Here is an 18,441-nt window from a genome sequence, read left to right as displayed (position 1 = left end):
TGTACCACTGAGCCTGGGTAGTATTTTACTTTTTACCATAATACATGAATTTATTTATTTCTTTTCCAAGTGCCAACATTGACCTTGGCCTCAATCTGTGTAGTTTCTCAATAGCTCCTCATGCAGCACCTCTGTGTTCCATTTCAGGTGGGTCTGCGAGGAAATCCCAGATCTCAAGCTGGCCATGGAGAACTATGTCCTGATTGACTACGACACCAAAAGGTGAGCAGAAAGGGATGAGTGAGTTGCGGGCTGCGCCCTCCCAACCTCCCACATCTTGCTATGCTTCCAGGAAGCTCTTTTGGTAGAAGAGTGTATCTGGTTGGAGGAGTGAGGCAATCACTGGGGACTCCTACACTGTACATGTTGAATTGATATGTGGGAAATGACCAGGGCTGGTGAGGGAGCCACTGGCCTTTTTATAGCAGCAGGTGCTGCCAGCGCTGTGTTGATGGGCCTCCAGTTTACTGCTTTAGGTGCTGGGTAAGTCCAGTCCTTGCCCCCACCTAGGTAGGCCTCTTCTCTCAGTGTGGGTGGAGAAGCAAAGGTATCCCTGGAATGCTGCCTGGAGCCTGGTTTGTTTTTCTTTGAGATAGGATAGCCTGGGCTCCACCCCCTGCTCAGAGCCTGCCCATTCTTGATGCTGTCTGAAAAGCTTTGCTTGACCTATGACCTCATTGTTAGAAAGGACTCCTGATGCTAGGCAGCCTTAGTGACAGTGGGACAGTCCACTGGCTGGGCTCCCTGCCCTGTGACTAGCATCTGGGTGTAAGTGGAATGGAGCTCACTGCTGCCCCAAGGCAGGAACCTCTGGAGTTGGCATAACTTCAACCCTCTCTCTCAACAACCCTGCAAATCTTTTTCCATGTAAGGAACCCACCCAGAACCTTGCAGTGGAACCCTCCACTCTACTGATGGTAGAGTAGGCTTTCTTACTTTACCTAGCATGACCTCAGACTCCTGGGGCTCTCATGACCCAAATTCCAAGTAGCTGGGACAATAGTTGTGTGTGCCAACACCTCCTCTGCTTTGGCTTTTCCCAGGTAAGGGATGCCATGCTCTGTTTTGTGGCTGCTGGTGTCCTGGGTTCCTTTTAAGAGAAAGAAAGGTGTGAGACACTGAGCGGGGTCAGTCCAGGTTCATACTGTAGCACACCAGAGTGCTGGGGCATCCAGTGGCATCCAGTGGCGTCGTGTGACTCCCTCACATGGAGAGGAGACTGTCTGTGTGTCTTAGTGCTCCAGAGCATCCTGGCCCCAGCATGAGTCTCCTCCTGGGCATTTAGAGCCCTGAACATATGGGGTGTGGAGTAGCACCGTCACCCCTAGACCTGTGTTTCTGCTGCTTGGTGTTCAGAGTGCACAGGGGTCTTCTCAGAGAGATCAGCTAATGGAGGGGTCCTACCCCAGGCCTGTCCAGAAGCTACAGATACCCCAGCACCTGGTCCTGGCTAATGGTGTCCTGGAGTCCAGAGTTTGTCAGGGCCCCCACTGCCCATGCAACCCAAGGCACTCTGCCCTCTTGCATCCTTTTAAAAAGGCTTTATTTTTACTTTGAGTGTGAACCTTTTGCCTGTTTGTATGTACCATATGCAAGTAGTACCCACAGGGGCCAGAAGAGGGCATAGAATCCCTGGAGCTGAGGTTGCAGCTGGTTGTGAGCCTCCGCGTGGGTTCTGGGAAGAGCCTGAGTACTCTTGCAGAGGGAGCCATTGCTGTCTCTGCTAGGCTGTCTCACATGCTCCAACTCCGCTTTCTTTCCTTTTTTGGAGACAGGTTTCACTGTGTAGCCCTGGCTGGCTTGAATTTGTAACATTGTCCATCTCTGTATCTTTTCACCTCCTGAGAGCTGGGGTTGTCAGTGTGTACCAGTGCCCCATCCTGTTGTGTCACATGTTCCTTACAGCTCAGAGAGGAGAGCCTAGGCTATCTGTCTTCTACCTCATTTGAGATGGTCTCTTGATTTTCAGTGCTGCACATGCCAACCCCACCCCCTTCTGCCTTAGAAGAAGGATGGGGAACTCGAGACTGCACACTGCACTGCTTTAGGTAGGTTCTGAGGACTCAAACTCAGGACCTCATGCTTAGTAGCAAGTGTATTAGCTGCTGAAACATCTCCCCAGCCCTAGCCCAGGTCTTTGTTATGACATGCTCTTAAAGTTTACATCTAAGTGACATAGATGACTGTGGAATTGACATGTGAAATAGAGCTACCCAAACTGCCCTTGGCCTTGGTCCTGTGGCCAGGGACTGTCACAGAGCCTCTTGGTTGATCTGCCATGTTGGTGTTCTGGAGCCCGGTGGCCTCCCTGGAGGCTTCTGGTGGGGCATTTATTTATCCAGCTCTACACATCTATGAAAGCTTGGGTACATTGCAGCCCAGTAACACTCTCTCTCTCTCTCTCTCTCTCTCTCTCTCTCTCTCTCTCTCTCTCTCTCTCTCCTTCCTTTTTCAGTTTTGAAAGCATGCAGAGGCTGTGTGACAAATATAACCGGGCCATCGACAGCATCCACCAACTGGTAAGTGGCTTCCCCCCTTTCGAGACTAGGTTTGCATGGTGCTGGCTCCTGGGCTTCCCAGGGCAGCCAAGCACTAGGACCTCCTACAGTCTATGAATGAGTGGTAGGGAGAGCGGTTGACAAGGTGAGCCAGGGGAGTCAAGTGACAGGACATCAAGACCCAGCTAGCACTGGCTGGCGTCCTCAAGTAGCTTCTTGGGGTCATTGCTGCTACACAGACAGACCCTTGCATCTGTGCCTATCCCTATGTGCTGCCACAAAAGTGCAGGCAGTCAGCACCCTTCCCTGCCCTGCAGCTGGCTCATAACCTGGAGCCTCTGCTCTGCTTGCTGTGGGAATGTCCTGCTCACAGCAGAGCTGCATAAAGCTCTGCCTGCCTGCCTGCCTGCCTTAGTTGACAAGCTGGATGCAGGCAGTAGAGCTTGGCCACTGAGCATGCAGGACGTGAACTTTCTAGAAGGCACAGGGGTCTCTGGCACTGAGGTTTTTAGCAGACACTCAGTCATTGTGGGGGTCTGTGGTATTTGGAACACTCCTGTGAAGGACATGGCTGTCTAGAGAAGCTGGGGCTGGCACAGGGTGGCTCTGTGAGTCCTTGAGTTAAGATATTTGTGCAGCTCACTGGACAGTGATCCTGCTATTGCCTTAGCACCTTACTGTAGGGCACACCAGCTAAACCAGCTGCACTTTGGTTCTTGTAGCAGGAAGCTTGGGGCCTGGCCCCTTTAGCTTGGCTGTCCTATACTGTCACATCTTGTCCAAATGCTATGGCTGGCAGTGTCCAAATCCACAAGACCAGGGGGTTGAGCCCTTCTTCCTTAAGGCAAACTGTCTTAGGGCTTCATTGCTGTGCCCTAACTAAGACACCGTCATCAAGGCAACTTTTTATAAGGATAGCATTTAATCGGAGCTGCCTTACAAGTTCAGAGGTTCAGTCCATTGTCATCAAGGCAAGAAGCATGACAGCATCCAGGTAGACATGGTGCTGGAGGAACTGAGAGTTCTGCATCTTCATCCAAAGGAAGCCAGGAGCAGACTGTCTTCCAGGCAGCTAGGAGGAGGGTCTCAAAGCCCACCCTCACAGTCATGCACTTCCTCTGACAAGGCCACACCTACTCCAGCTAGGCCACACCTCCTAATAGTGCCACTCCCTGGGCCAAGCACATTCAAACCACAGGAATCCTCCTTCGATCGGGTGGCTCAGATCAGATAAGAGCCTGGGTATGTCTGGGTGCACACTCAGAGCCAGCCTTTGTTGTGGTCTGGAGCTGCAGCTCTTTGCTGCTTTCTTTTCCCTGTGACTTAAAGACTCTCCTAAAGCTAGGGGGTCTGAGGTATGCACTGGGAGAGGACATATCTGCCAGGGAGCCTGCAGTCAGGAGGGGGCTTCTGGGACCTAGGAGTGGCTTAGGCCAGGAAGCTTATAAGGTCCAGTCATAAGTGGACCTTCACAGTGAGCTACCTGAACCAAGTGTCAGGATTGATGTGGAGGGGACTGGCTCTGTGCACTGCTGGGAATTGTTTTCTGTTTGTGATCTGGGATAAGCTCAGTAAGCAAGCTCTTCACCACCTTTTGTGTGTGTGGGTTTTTTTTTTTTTTTTTTTTTTTTTTTTGAGATAGGGTTTCTCTGTGTAGCCCTGGCTGTCCTGGAACTCACTTTGTAGACCAGGCTGGCCTCAAACTCAGAAATCCGCCAGTCTCTGCCTCCCAAGTGCTAGGATTAAAGGCATGTGATACCAGTGTCTGGCAACCCTTTGAGTTTTTGATTCAGGATCTTACCATGTAGTTCAGGCTGGCCTTGACCTGAGAGTGTTCCTCCTGCCTCAGCCTCCCAAGTTTTGGATGCCAGGCAGGTGCTGTTGGCTGCTGATGAGTATAAATGGATCATGTCCACTCTTGTCCCCAGTGGAAGGGCACTACACAGCCCATGAAGCTGAATACTCGGCCATCCAATGGGTTGCTGCGGCACATCCTGCAGCAGGTATACAACCACTCTGTCACTGACCCGGAGAAGCTTAACAACTATGAGCCCTTCTCCCCTGAGGTGTATGGGGAGACCTCCTTTGACCTGGTGGCCCAGATGATTGATGAGATCAAGATGACTGAGGATGACCTGTTTGTCGACCTGGGCAGTGGTGAGTGTCTTAGAGTATGGTCTTTGAGCCGTCCTTGGCTCGTGCAGTGCACCCAAGGCTGCACACGAGTCCCAAAAGGCTCTTTTCATGGAGGACACTGATTGAGCAAGCCTCCTGCTGCCACCAGTGCTCCCTGCTCAGCCTCTCCAGAGCCTTCCCCCCGGGCCTCCTTTTTACCCTTGCTCCAGTTTGTGATCTAGTGGTCTTGGGTTATGGCTGCTTAACCAGAATCGTGTTCCTGAGACTTCTGGTCATGGCTCCGTGCGGCCACACAATAGGTCAGACACAGACAGACAGACAGTATTGCTGGGGCCACCTGCATGGTGGTGGCTCTGATGGTGCTCACTTGTCTGGGGCGTGTCTTAGAGTCCATTGCTTCGATGAACCCATGGCCAAAAACAAGCTGGGAAGGAAGGCTTTCTGGGCTGACACTTCCAGGTCAGAGGTCATCACTGAAGGAGGTCAGGACAGGAACTCACGGGGTGGGTACCTGGAGGCCGCTCCTGAAGGAGCTGATTGATGTGGTGGAGGCCGTGGAGGGTACTACTTACTGGCTTGATCCCTATGGCATTCTCAGTCAGCTTTCTGTCTTTATGCCCTCCGCCCTCCCCTTCCTCCCTCCCTTGGATTTTCTTTCTTTTATTTCTTTTTAAAGATTTATTTATTTATTATATGTAAGTACACTGTAGCTGTCTTCAGACACTCCAGAAAAGGGCGCCAGATCTCATTACAGATTGTTGTGAGCCACCATGTGGTTGCTGGGATTTGAACTCAGGACCTCTGGAAGAGCACTTAACTGCTGAGCTGTCTCTCTAGCCCCCCAGTCACCAACTCTTGCAGCCTTTGGGGTTTCCCATCCTTGAGCAAACATGTTAGGTCAGGGACCTGCCGACCTCAGTTACCGCTGTCCAGAAGATGACTCAGTGAGGAAGGGCTTTTCTGAGGGCCATCTCCATGTGGGAACAGCTAAGCCCTGCCAAACGGCTGAGGGATGCAGCTTCACACATGGCGTGGAGCGGCACAGGCATCCTCTAGTGGGAAGTCTGTACCTTTGAATGCCTTTCTTTCTGACACCAAGGGACATTGTCATGTGGCTGAGGCAGGCCACTGGGTCTCTGTGGAGGTCACACAGACTCTGACATATGTCTCTCTGGCTGAAGGTGTGGGGCAGGTTGTCCTTCAGGTCGCTGCAGCCACCAACTGCAAACATCACTACGGAGTGGAGAAAGCGGACATCCCAGCCAAGTACGCGGAGGTGAGCAGTCACATGTGCTTGCTGCTTAGGGCTTGTCTGTCCGGGCACATCTTCCAGGCCAAGGAGTGTCTGCGTTTGTGACACCCAGTATCTCTTAAGAGTGCTATGTGTTCCTGGTGGCCTCTGCAGGATGAGCACACTGTGTAGGCCTGGTGGGAATGGATGCCTCCTCATGGAGAGAGGATGTGGGCCTATGAGTTAGCAGGGCACATTCCTGTGGATTCTCCTACTCCCAACCCCTGTTCCACCCAGGATGGGGTTCAGCCTCTTGGGGCTCTATTGAATGGTTGGGAACCTTGTGACTCTACCATGGCCTCTGTACACACACACACACACGCACACGCACACGCACATGTGCGTGCACACACATATACACACACATACCCCACCCTGTGCTCTGCAGCAGGATCACTGTAGATAGGTGCCATTATCTTGTCCAGTGTCATCTTGCAGAGCCTGTGGACCTTCCACTGCCTTGGCCTCCCTGAGTTTGTAACAAACTGTATGCCTTTTTTCCCCTCAGACCATGGACCGAGAGTTCAGGAAGTGGATGAAATGGTATGGAAAAAAGCATGCAGAATACACAGTGAGTGCCATCGCTCCATGCCCTCGGCCTCTGTCCCAGCCCAGCCCCTTCCCCTTCCTCTCTCAACCACAGTCAGTTTTGCCTAGTGACCATATATGGTCTTCTATGGCTGTGGGCCTCTGTGACAGTGAGTGCAGTCTCTGGAGCTAGCTGTAGAGCCTTAGCTGAGTCCTATCCTTCCCCGCTTTCCTGACCCATCCTTAGACAGTACATGCTGACCATGGACCTTGGTGGCAGGTGCTTAGCTTGGTAGAGCCGAGACCCACAAACTAAGCATGCTGAGCTATACCCCAGTGTAGCCTGTGGCATTAAGGGTCTAAGGATTAGGACCATTGGGATGCAGAGATCTGGTTAGGCCATCTTGTGGGCCAGCTGAGAGGGGCAACCTGCTTTCTGTGGTGCCTTTGTGTTGTTGGTGACTGATACCCATTCTCGTCTGCTTTTCTTTTCTTTGTCTGCCACCCCTCCTAGAGTGGGACTTAAAAGCTGCTTATCCATGCTGCTGCTGCTGCTTCTTCTTCTTCTTTTTTTTTAAAGATTTATTTATTTAATGTATATGAGTACACTGTAGCTGTCTTCAGACACACCAGAAGAGGGCATCAGATCTCATTATGGATGGTTGTGAGCCACCATGTGGTTGCTGGGAATTGAACTCAGGACCTCTGGAAGTGCAGTCAGTGCTCTTAACCACTGAGCCATCTCTCCAGCCCTCATCCATGCTTCTTGGTGAAAGTCTCCCCTGTAGGCATTTGTCAGGAGAGAGGCCCACTTAATGCCTGTGTCTGGGACCCAGGAAAAGTTCCCCATGGATCCAGATTCCTGAGACTTCGTGCACTTTAACTGTGATGACATCTGGTAATTTTGCTGGGGGCCTGTTAGCTCTACACCCACAGAGGAGTTGTTGGTCAGTGCCACAGCTTTCAGGAAGACCCTGCCAGTCCTGAGTGTCTTCCTCATCACTTTTCCTTCTCAGCTTGTCATTGTTGGATGACCTGGCCCATATGGTTGAAGCCCACAGTGTGGCTGGCGGCTGTTTGTCATGTTTGCTGTTGGTTCCTCATGGGCCTCAGGCTCATGCTGGTCACCCTTGGCTTATGGCTGGCAGAGGGACTAAGGGAAAGGATGGTTCTTGAGGCCTTGGTGACTGGAACGCCCAACCTGGCAGCAGGAATAGAGAGTGCCTGTGGACCTCTGCTTGTGTCCAGTCTGGCTTCCTGTGGTACCTTTAGTGACCACCAGCCTTTTCCAGAAGGCTGTGTAGGCACCTGCCTGGCCTGTCAGCACCTGCCTGGCCTGCACAGTGCTCCGGCTTTGATGTTGTGTCTGCTTGGCAGGCTATGAGCCCTGCCTTCTGCTACTCTGCAGGCAGGGGAAAAGCCAGGGGAGCCTAAAAATAGCCCAGAACTGCCTCATGCCAGCTATGCTGCCACCCACCATGCAGCTCCTTGTGCTTTGGCCTGCTTGTCTGCTCACCTGCTCCCTCTAGTGGCTGAGTCGAGCCTGGCTCTTTCCCAACCTACACCAGCTTCCAGGCAGGGCTTTTGGGGCTCCCCTCTCCTATCCTCTAAGGGCTCTAATCCAGTTTGGGGCAGACATTGGGCCATACTCATCTCTGCTGACTGTACTTCTTCACATTGTTTTGGCTTGATGATGTCAGGTGACTTTCCATCACCCTTGTAGCCACAGTTGCACAGTGTATAAGTAGTTCCTCTTAGGTACCTTAGGGCTGTGACTTCTGACCCTGGAGGATAGTGGAGTAGCCCATGACTCAGCTTGCCTAGGCGTCTCCATCATAGGAGTTGGGTGTCAAAGTGTCCCATGGGGAGTCAGTCCTGCTGAGGCATTCCTATAGGGAACATGCCTGGGACTATACCTGGGTCTTAGCACCTCCCTTCTTGTGTGCTCCCAGCTGAGTGCATGGGTTCTTGCAGTGGTCGAATCTGTGTCCAGCATGGCAACTTGGGTCTCACTCACTGTAACCTTTTCTGGCCTTTCCCAGGCTTCTGTGGGGCTGGTGTCATTCTTATCCACTCATTTCCTAGATGCTCATCTACTGTGTGCTCCTCCCCCGGCCCCTTCCTTTTCTGTGCTGGTAGCTGTGTGTATACTTCCTTGGGAAACATGTTTCTCAGATAGGGAACCAACAGTGACCAGCTTGGTAAGCTCTAAGTTTTATGGGGGTTACTTACAGGAGTGTGGTGAGGGGTTACTTAGAGGAACAGAAATGACAGCTGCATCATCAAGGCTCTTCCCAGCATGGGTGACAGCTCCCAAAGTTGGGAACCTGGAGTGTACTGCACAGCCTGCAGGCAGGGTAACAGGCTGGAGAGTGTCCTTTCCAGGTGACTCAGGTCTGAGTCTCTCCCTGGTAGCTCATCAGCTTGGCTAGTGTGACAGTGTCTCTTAGCGACCCTTCTTGCTTATTTATATATGTTTGGGGAGGGAAGGCCCAATGCCTGTGCTTGGTTTCAAGGATTTCTTGACTCAAGAAGTCCTTCCCTGCAGGACAATGTGTGTCCCTAACCAGATGGCCAGAATCTGAGAGTCCCTGGCCACAGACTAGCTGTCTCCCCAGGCTTTCTTGCCTGGCCTGCCAGAACCACACTGGATTCTGCAGGGGGAGGAGTGCTGGTTCCACACTTGACATGGCTGCAGGATGAGGTCTGTTCTGGACAGTGGGCTCTGGAGGTTATAGCAGGCATGCATCAGATTCCTGGAGTGGAGTCAGTCTGCTGCCATTCCTACAGCTACAGCAGCAGGACCCAGCCCTCAGCCACAGGCAAGGCCCACAGAGGAGCCAGGGAGACCATCAGGGCATGCAGAACTCTCCCTGGAAATCTCAAAACACACTGTAGGGTGTTCTCATCCAGAATCTCAGAAACCCAGCACCCAAGGTGTAAGTGGACACACAGCTTATCTGTTCATCAGCTCAGGCTGCGCTGCAGGGATGGTGCAGGGCCTTGGTTTCTGACTCCAGTGGTTTAGATTGGAAGCCTCCTCCTGTTGGAGCTGGAGTCCCAGAGGCCAGATCCTCTAGGGCCCAGAGATTGCTCTGCATTTTAGGGACTTGATTAAGCCCCCTTCTCTAGGCCTGGCTGTTGTATACAACAGAGAGAAGAGTCAGAAAGTCATTGAGGGGCAAAGAGGTGGGTCTGGCCTGAGGATGTGTTCAGGGGCTTTGGCTGTCCAGGCCTGCCCTGCACATGGTTCCTCTGCTCCTAGGACAGAGGCTGTGCAGCTACTCTTGGGCAGGTTCAGCCTTGTCCTAGCAGGGTGGCTCTGAACCTGCTGCACCTCTGAACCTGGTGCCCATTGTGGGCTTCTGCCATAATCCACATATGGTTAACATCCCTGTCTCCCCTCAGCTCCTCCTAATACTCATGAATCCACTTTTGGTCAGTAGATTTGCCTGTTGTAGTGTCCCAAATTGTGCTGTAGTGAGTGCATCAGATCCTTACTCCTGTTTGTTACCAAGTGTCCTCCCAGCACGTGGACTATTCTGTATCTCCATCTGTCTGTCCTTGGATGTCCCTGCCTTTTGGGCTTCATGAACCCTGCTTCTCCTGTGAACTCCGTATAGGGCAGACTGTTTTTTTCCTAGGGTTTATGCCCAGCACCTCAGCAGTGGTCTTCAGAATACACAATCCAGATTGCTTGGATCTCTGACTGTCATGGCTCTGGGCAGTTAGGGTAAAAGCTGTTTCCCTGCAACACACTTGGGCCTAAAGGAGGTGGTATAACATCAGTGCTGACAGACACAGGCAGCAGGCCCACTGCTGGGGGCAGGCCACACTTTTGGGGTCAGTTGTGTGTCAAACATGTATTAATCCAAGATATACTAAGGCAACCTCATCATCTGCAGGCACAGCCATGGTGGACAGTGACAAGGGACAAGGGTGATTGATTGATCCAGTGGCTTTTTAACCACATAGATACGTGTCATGTCTGTAGGGTCAACAAATGGCCTGTGTGATGCTATTCTTCTGGGAACATGGTCCAGGGTGCAGTGAGGGTTGGCTGGCCAAGCACACAGCGCTATGGCTCCTCACCTGGACCCATGCCAACCTCTTGTCTCTCCCTGAGTGGATGCTGCTTCCTGCTGGGGTTCAGTCCCTGCTTTCTGTAGAGCTGTCCACTGGCTGTCCACGGTCACTTTCCCATCCTGAGACCCAGCTCATTCCATGTCTCTCACAGCAGTTGCGGGAACTGGTTTGAACCAAGCAAGCCTGTGAGTAAACGTGTTCCTTTCTTCCTTAGCTGGAACGAGGTGACTTCCTCTCAGAGGAATGGAGGGAACGGATCGCCAACACGAGGTACGGCCGGCTGTGGGCTGTGCTGCTGGCTGTGCTGAGACCTCTGACTTGCTCTCCAGATGTGGGTGGCTGCTGTGGAGGGTGGGGTGGGTCTGCTGTTTAAGGGTGTCAGCCACTTCTTGGTGTTGACCTGGCCATGGCCCCTGTCCTGCCCTGTCTGTTTGGTGCCACATGGGGTGCAGCGGCCCCTGTGCTGGTCCCCTTGAGCATCTGTGCTGTCTTTTCATGGGATCAGTCTGTCAGGGTTCCAGGTGATTTGGGGCCTCACCCCTGTGTTTTTCTATTGGGGAGTAGTGCCTGCCTGTCAGTGTTTCCCTGTGTCTGCCCTGTCTTCTGTGGACAGTTCCGTCCCTGTGCTTCCAGAAGCTCTCTCTGTTTCAAAAGCACCAATATTCAAAACAGGCCGGGCTTTTTGGCCCAGGGCTTGTGGCCTCCTCTGTTTGTCCCTGTCTCCTGCCCCTGCTTTTCTGCTTATTCTGCTCAGCTCAGGTGGGTGGTGGGCAGGAGGGAACAGCGCCTGGCAGGGACCGGCGGCAGGCTGTGTCCAGGCTGGGACTTCCCATGCACAGCCTCAGTTTTACTGAATTGGAACATTGTTTTGCAGTGTTATATTTGTGAATAACTTTGCCTTTGGTCCTGAGGTGGATCACCAGCTGAAGGAGCGATTCGCAAACATGAAGGAAGGTAACGCATCCACAGGCCTTGTACCACCGCCCTCTCCAGGGTGACGTGCAGGCATATCAATCTTCCTTGAGAGGTCCTCAGCAACGCTTCCCCAGCTCCTAGGGTAGATGGCAAAAGTGGGATTCTGGTAGCCAAAGGCACTTCTGCTCCAACATATCCCAGGCAGCCAGTACACGGTTGAAAGGCTAACCCAGCTCAGAAGCAGCTAGTCCCTGCCTACTACCTGTTTCCTTTTTTATCTATTACAGAGAAACCCTGTCTCGAGAAACCAAAAAAAAAAAAAAAAAAAAAAAAAAAAAAAAAAAAAAAAAAAAAAAAGGAAAAACAAGAAAAAATTTATCTATTATTTATAAATTATAAATAATATATATATAATTATATATAATAATATAATATATATTATATGTAATAGTATAATATATTATATAATATATATAATATAATATAAAAATTATATATATAATAAATTATTTATTATTATAAATAAGTACATTGTAGCGGTCTTCAGATACACCAAAAGAGGATATCAGATCTCATTATGGGTGCTTGTGAGCCACCATGTGGTTGCTGGGATTCAAACTCAGGACCTTTGGAAGAGTAGTCAGTGCTCTTAACCACTGAGCCATCTCACCAGCCCATACTACCTGTTTCTTAAGGGCCAGTTAGCCCAGTTGTCAGGGGCACAGCCTCTGATGACACAGCCAGCTCAGCCCCTTCCCTGCCTGCAGAGAACCACGTTACCCAATGCTGACTGACACTGTAGGTCCATGTGCTCTCTGTGCTGTATAAATACCATGACCAAACGCAGCCCACAGAGAAACAGGATTTTTGGTTTACACAGCTAATCACAGTCCATCATCAAAGGAAGTCAGCGTAGGAACTCCAAACAGGAGCCATGGTGGAAGACTGCCAATGAGTTCAAGGTCATGCTCAGCTACTTTTCTGACACTGCTCAGGACCTTTGCTGGGTCCTCTGGCAAGTGGCCTACTGGCCAGTCTGAATTGTGGCATTTTCTAAGTTGAGGTTCCTTCTTCCTAGATGGTTCTAGTTTGTGTCAAGTTGACAAAAACTATCCAGCACAAATACTTGGGGGTGTTCCTGGGTCATTCCATTGCTGCTTAGGGAAGTCCATGGGGTGCTTTCCAGACTGCCGTGTCCTTTCTGCCTGTCCCTGTAGTCATTGCTGTTTTCCTACACAGTGGAGACGGGAACCTAACCTTGCTGTGGCCTGGGCCCTTTTGCTGGTGGGCAGGACTTAGAGTAGGGCTAGAGGCCAGTGCACTAATATAATCAACTTGGTGTACATTTACACATATATGTGTATGTGTGTTGAGAATGTAGTTCAGGCTGCTCCAGAACAGTGTTGCCTCAGCTTCTTGGAACAGTGCTGGGATGACAGATATGTACCACCATGCCAGGTAGAGTCTTTTGAATGTCTTTGGGTGTGGAGCTTAGGCCTGTTCTAGAGTCCAGAAGGCCAAGGCAGGAGGCTGAGAACTCCAGAGACTGCACTGTAGAAGACAGTCAGCCAGCCTGGGCTTCATGATGCTGTCTCAGTCTCCCCTCTCCACCACACTGCTTTCTTATATATGGAAAAGAATCTGCTTCACTCATAAAAGTCAGGATTGATTTTGTTGTTTTAAGATAGGGTTTCTCTCTGTAGCCCTGATGGTGATAGAACTGTGTAGACCAGGCTAGACTACTCTCAGAGATCTGCCCACCTCTGCCTTATGCTGGGAATAAAGGCATGCCTGTGTGGCTGTGACAAGTTTGAATGTAATTAAACTCTTTGTGGTTTGGTGTGACTCTTTTTTGCCTCTTAGGACTCATTTCTGATCCTATCTCTTGCCCTGGCTTCTGTCCTATCCCCAGCCTCAAGGACTGCAGTAGCCAGTCATATTCTCAACCCTGTTTTTAAAACAGGCATATTGCTACTTAGCCTAGTTTTGTCTTCAGACTCTTGGAATTCCCTGCTCTTAGCTGCCAGAATGCTGGGAAAACCACTGAGCCATCGTGCCTGTAGGTCTCTTCCTGGTGGGTTTTAAGGGAACTGCTGCAAGGCAGGCCCATTTGCCCAGCTCCTCGTCCTGTTAATTTGGCTCACAGTAATCTCCTCCTGTGCCCTTTGGTTCTTGGGTGCCACCATGTCCCTGTGATCCGGGTACATGTGTTGCCATAGTGTGGGGTCAGGTGAGCGTTAGTGGGTTCCATAAGAACTAGCATGACTTCTAGATTGGCATTCCTTGCTTCTGCTCCAACCAGTGCCTGCATTTGTATATGTGCGCGTGCAGCATTATGTTTACACATGACAGTGATGGGCTTCTGTGTTGCAGGCGGCAGAATCGTGTCCTCAAAGCCCTTTGCCCCTCTGAACTTCAGGATCAACAGCAGGAACTTGAGTGGTAAGCTCTGGGCCCAGTGGCACACAGGGTACCCAGCTTCCTGTGAAGTTAGATGGGACTCTGCCTTGCAAGGAAGGTGTTCGGCTAGCTGCACCCCAGCCTCTGACCACTGTACACCATCTATGTCTCCTTTGACTGTGTTTCTTCAAGAGGAGGTGGTACTCCAAGAAAGGCCTTAGGGTACAGAGTCCTGCAGCAGGAGCCTTCCTTCCTCTGGGCCTCCCTGGGTTAGGTGACTGGCCCAGCTCAGGGTCTGCATGCTTGCTTTAACTGACTGATCTCAAAGCCTGACCCCATTTGTGTGGGCTTGCCACCTTGTTCCTGAGGGACCCCAGGCCGTCTCAATGGCTGGGCAGGCTTTGGGGATGCTGCTATGCAGCCTGCTTCTGGGACATGAGCAGTGGCTCAGGGTTTAGGCCTCCTGCTGCAGTCCTGATCTGATGCTCTTCCCATAGACATTGGCACCATCATGCGTGTGGTGGAGCTGTCGCCCCTGAAGGGCTCTGTGTCATGGACTGGCAAGCCTGTCTCCTACTACCTGCACACCATTGACCGCACCATAGTGAGTCCCCACTTGACACCCTACAGAGTGGGAGAGAATCACAGGCCATGGCCTCTGGCAGCTCTGGGGCTTGGTCCTTGGTTTTCTTGACAAATAGATGCCATAGCAGTTTCAGCCTTGGTTCTCTGTTACCCATTCCCAACTTGCCCAGGTGTGTGTTCACCTTTCCCTCATGGCCTCCCCTCCTTGCCAGAGCTCTTTGTGTTCGAGCCTGGGTTCTGTTCTCTATGTGTCCTGGTGACCTCTTGGCTCCTAGAATCAGCATGCTGACAATTCTGCATTTTTTTTGTCTGTCCTCCCGGGGTTAGTGCTGTGAACTGGCAGCTGACTGAAAGCCCATAGCAGCTTTTACCTGCTCTTCTTGCTGTGGGAAAAGAGGGAGAGCCACACAAGGCTCCTCAGCTGAGGCACGGACATTCCCCGTGTTGCTAGTGGCATCACACATAGGTCCCAGTGTAGTAGCCAGTGTCCCCCCGGGAGGTCCTGGCCTGGGTCCTCACCAGTCATGGGGAGTCAAGGTTAGCTGCCTTGTACTCCAGCTTTGCTACTTTTGGTGTTTGCTGCTGTGTCTGGCAGCTCTTTGGGATGCAGCATGTCTTTGTGGTCATCCTGTGTCCATGCTTAGGGCCCACTTCTAACAAAGCCCTTTCTTTTTTTCTTTAGCTTGAAAACTATTTTTCTAGTCTGAAAAATCCAAAACTCAGGGTAAGTTTGCATCTCTCTTGACTCTGATCCTATACAGGAGCTGTAGTGCCTAGTTGTGCATGTTTGTAGTGTGTGTGGCCAGACATCCTAAGTCCAACCAGGGCCCCTGAAGGCCCTAAGCTCTGTTAATGGGTTGGATGTCCATGATTCTGTGAGTGATGGTCCTGCAGAGTCCAGGTGCCAGTACATTCTTTGTCACATAGTGTCGTGTGTCCCTGAGTCAGAGGTATGTACTAACAGTTGAGGATGCTTATCTCTAGTACCCTGAAAGGCTGGGCATTGTGCTCCATGGCAGGTACTTCTCTAGCCACATCTGCTGGGCGTTTTCCTGTCTGTCTCAGGGACATGTAAACCAAGATCTGTTCACTGCACATGGGTACTAAGAGCAGAGCCTACTACTCTACCAGCTATTGCTGGGTGAAGTGCTGAGCTGTCAGTTATACAGGAGTATAACTTACAGGCAATTACACCACCACTGAGGAGTGCATCCCACCCAGCAGCCTAGAGCTTGTAAACAGTGTATGTCCTTAGCGAGGGTCTGAGCCTCAGCCTGATTCTACAAGGGCGTGGAGGTGCGCACCTCAATGAGGCCAGAGCAACTGGGTTCAAGTCATAGTAGCTGTGTTGTGTGCCAAGAGGACATAAGTCTTTAATGTCTGGTTTGGCTTTGCCTAGCCCTTTGGGGACCATATCTGTTCTGCTGAGTGGTGCAGTTGGGTTTCTGTTGGCTGGCATGTTCCATGAGCTTTTATTGCCATGTGGTCCTGTAGCTGTCAGTGCAAGGGTAATCCTGGGCCATAACACCATGACAGGCTCATATCTTCCCCCACAGAGGGGCTGTGGGGGCCCAAGTCATGCATTGGGACTCTCCCAAGTGTCTTCTGTGTGTGGCTATTTCTCATGCTGGAGCAGAATTGGCTCCTCCAGCGTTCTGGACACTTACCCAGCCCTTCCTTTCAGGAGGAGCAGGAGGCAGCTAGGCGCAGGCAGCAGCGGGAGAACAAGAGCAATGCGACCACGCCCACCAAAGTCCCCGAGAGCAAAGCTGCTGCCACCGAGGCCCCCGTGGTGAGATGGACACCTTGCCTTGTGTGGCTGCTAGGTGGCTGTGGTGCCTCAGGCTATGGCCTTGTGAGCACTCTTGGCTGTGGCCCTTACCTGCCTGTCTGTGTCCTCCAGGATTCTGGTGCTGAGGAAGAAAAATCAGGTGTGGCTACTGTCAAAAAGCCATCTCCCTCCAAAGCCCGGAAGAAGAAACTGAACAAGAAAGGGAGAAAGATGGCTGGCCGGAAACGCGGGCGGCCCAAGAAAATGAGTGCTGCCAGTGCTGAGCGCAAGTCCAAGAAGAGCCAAAGCGCACTGGATCTCTTACACTCTCCTCCCCCAGCCCCACCCTCAGCCTCACCCCAGGGTAAGCCTCTTTCTCTTCTGCATGGCAGAGTGGGTATGATTCCTGCCCACCCAAGTGCCCATTCACGTGACTGTGGGACTCTGCCATGTGCCGGGCCTGCCGCTACAAACTGGGAGGAGCTCAGTGTGGATTTGGATCCCATAGCTGTTTCAAACTCGAGATTTGAAAAGTTTGTTTTCCACAGTAGTGTGGGACCATGGTTGGTAGCTGACGGGGGACCCCTTTCTCTCCTGCAGATGCGTACAGGGCACCTCACAGCCCATTCTACCAGCTACCTCCGAGCACGCAGCTGCACTCACCCAACCCACTGCTAGTGGCACCCACCCCACCTGCGCTGCAGAAGCTTTTAGGTGGGTCATGACCTCTCCTTGAAGCAGTTCTGTTGGGGGCTGTGCAAGTGGTGGGGCCCCAGTCAAGCCCACTTGCTGCATGGCCTGGCTTACATTGGCTTATGTTGTTGGCCCTTTTGAGTAGCTGAGACTGACTCACCTCAGGGCATCCTGGACCTTATCGGGATCTGTGTTGGCCCATCATTACTTGGGGAGCTCTGTGTAGAAAAAGTCACTGCACAGAGAAGGCTGGCAAGTCCCTTACTTGAAGGAGAGATCTGATCTCAGGGTTTAGGGCTGTCCATTCTGCCAGGAGGGAACCTCCCACATTGTGAGAAAAGCTGAAATCATAGCAGGATGGTCCTTCAGTAGGCCCAGTAGCCTCCCTGTGTCTGCTGGCTACCACTCCTGCATCAGCCCTCCTTTAATGTGGTATGCTGTGTGTGTGCCTTCAGAGTCCTTCAAAATCCAGTACCTGCAGTTCCTGGCTTATACGAAGACCCCACAGTACAAGGCCAATCTGCAGCAGCTTCTGGACCAGGAGAAGGTGTGCAGGCTCTGTCTTAATGTCAATGCTCAGCTTAGGGCTGTCTGGTAGGGGGTGGGGGGACTCTGTGGTCACTTTCTCCTGTCTTCTCTTGCAGGAGAAGAACACACAGCTGCTGGGCACAGCCCAGCAGCTCTTCGGCCATTGCCAGGCCCAAAAGGAAGAGATTCGCAGGCTGTTCCAGCAGAAGCTGGATGAGGTGATTTGAGACTGCCTGTCCACTTCAGCAAATACCTGATCCAGGGTTTGGTGGGGCAACCAAAGATAGCTTCCCTTGTCCTTATGGAAGCACTGACATGGTATTGCCTTGGCTAGACTTGGGTCAGAGCTGTAGGGTGGCTGTCATCTCTTTTGTTCCTATGAACTGGGACACCACTCACCATGCTTTGTCCTCTCATCTCCAGTTGGGCGTGAAGGCGCTGACCTACAATGACCTGATTCAGGCCCAGAAGGAAATCTCTGCCCACAACCAGCAGCTGCGGGAGCAGTCGGAACAGCTAGAGAAGGACAATAGCGAGCTTCGGAGCCAGAGCCTGCGGCTGGTATGTGCATGGGGGCCTGCCACTGCTGGATGCACCCGTGTGAGGTTGAAGGAGGACTTGATTGTCCACTCACTGGGCCAGAGGTGTGTTCTGGCACTGGACTTGTTGGACTCTGCAAAGATCAGTCCAGGGACTCTTTCCCTCTTGTCATGGTCCTGTACTGTGTCACACTGGTCTTTATTACATTGCTTGTTTGTGAGTGGGTGTCGATGCTATGTACTACAACTGTAGGAAGGATCCATTGCACTGCCCAGAGACCCTGGCCCTTGCTCCCTTTGGCTACTGAGACTTTCTGTTCATGTACCCACAGCTCAGGGCCCGGTGCGAGGAGCTGAGGCTTGACTGGTCCACACTGTCCCTGGAGAACCTGCGGAAAGAGAAGCAGGCCCTGCGGAGCCAGATCTCAGAGAAGCAACGGCACTGCCTGGAGCTGCAGGTAGGGTATGGGT

At 51.8% G+C, this 18,441-nt stretch overlaps 1 protein-coding gene and 1 long non-coding RNA gene across 4 annotated transcripts in view; one reads left to right on the top strand and one right to left on the bottom strand.

Moving 5' to 3' along the window:
* Positions 1-18,441, top strand: part of Dot1l (DOT1 like histone lysine methyltransferase) — a 40,877-nt gene that overhangs the window by 12,735 nt on the left and 9,701 nt on the right. For all 3 annotated transcript variants that reach the window (XM_031350415.1, XM_031350417.1, XM_031350416.1), the window contains exons 3-19: positions 148-222; positions 2,456-2,519; positions 4,427-4,655; positions 5,816-5,910; positions 6,434-6,496; positions 10,754-10,809; positions 11,414-11,493; positions 13,828-13,896; positions 14,352-14,458; positions 15,122-15,163; positions 16,124-16,231; positions 16,343-16,574; positions 16,811-16,924; positions 17,359-17,450; positions 17,548-17,649; positions 17,855-17,992; positions 18,303-18,428. In XM_031350415.1, the coding sequence (XP_031206275.1) occupies positions 148-222; positions 2,456-2,519; positions 4,427-4,655; positions 5,816-5,910; positions 6,434-6,496; positions 10,754-10,809; positions 11,414-11,493; positions 13,828-13,896; positions 14,352-14,458; positions 15,122-15,163; positions 16,124-16,231; positions 16,343-16,574; positions 16,811-16,924; positions 17,359-17,450; positions 17,548-17,649; positions 17,855-17,992; positions 18,303-18,428 (1,792 nt within the window). The remainder of the gene's footprint in view (positions 1-147; positions 223-2,455; positions 2,520-4,426; positions 4,656-5,815; positions 5,911-6,433; positions 6,497-10,753; positions 10,810-11,413; positions 11,494-13,827; positions 13,897-14,351; positions 14,459-15,121; positions 15,164-16,123; positions 16,232-16,342; positions 16,575-16,810; positions 16,925-17,358; positions 17,451-17,547; positions 17,650-17,854; positions 17,993-18,302; positions 18,429-18,441) is intronic.
* Positions 11,365-18,422, bottom strand: LOC116076573. The gene is made up of 2 exons (XR_004112994.1): positions 17,831-18,422; positions 11,365-11,591 (listed from the first exon to the last, which is right to left on the bottom strand). It is a non-coding gene; the product is annotated as an uncharacterized LOC116076573 (long non-coding RNA).

Source organism: Mastomys coucha, unplaced genomic scaffold, assembly GCF_008632895.1.
Source record: "Mastomys coucha isolate ucsf_1 unplaced genomic scaffold, UCSF_Mcou_1 pScaffold4, whole genome shotgun sequence".
NCBI classification, from domain to species: domain Eukaryota; kingdom Metazoa; phylum Chordata; class Mammalia; order Rodentia; family Muridae; genus Mastomys; species Mastomys coucha.
This window is presented reverse-complemented; position numbering and strand designations above follow the sequence as displayed.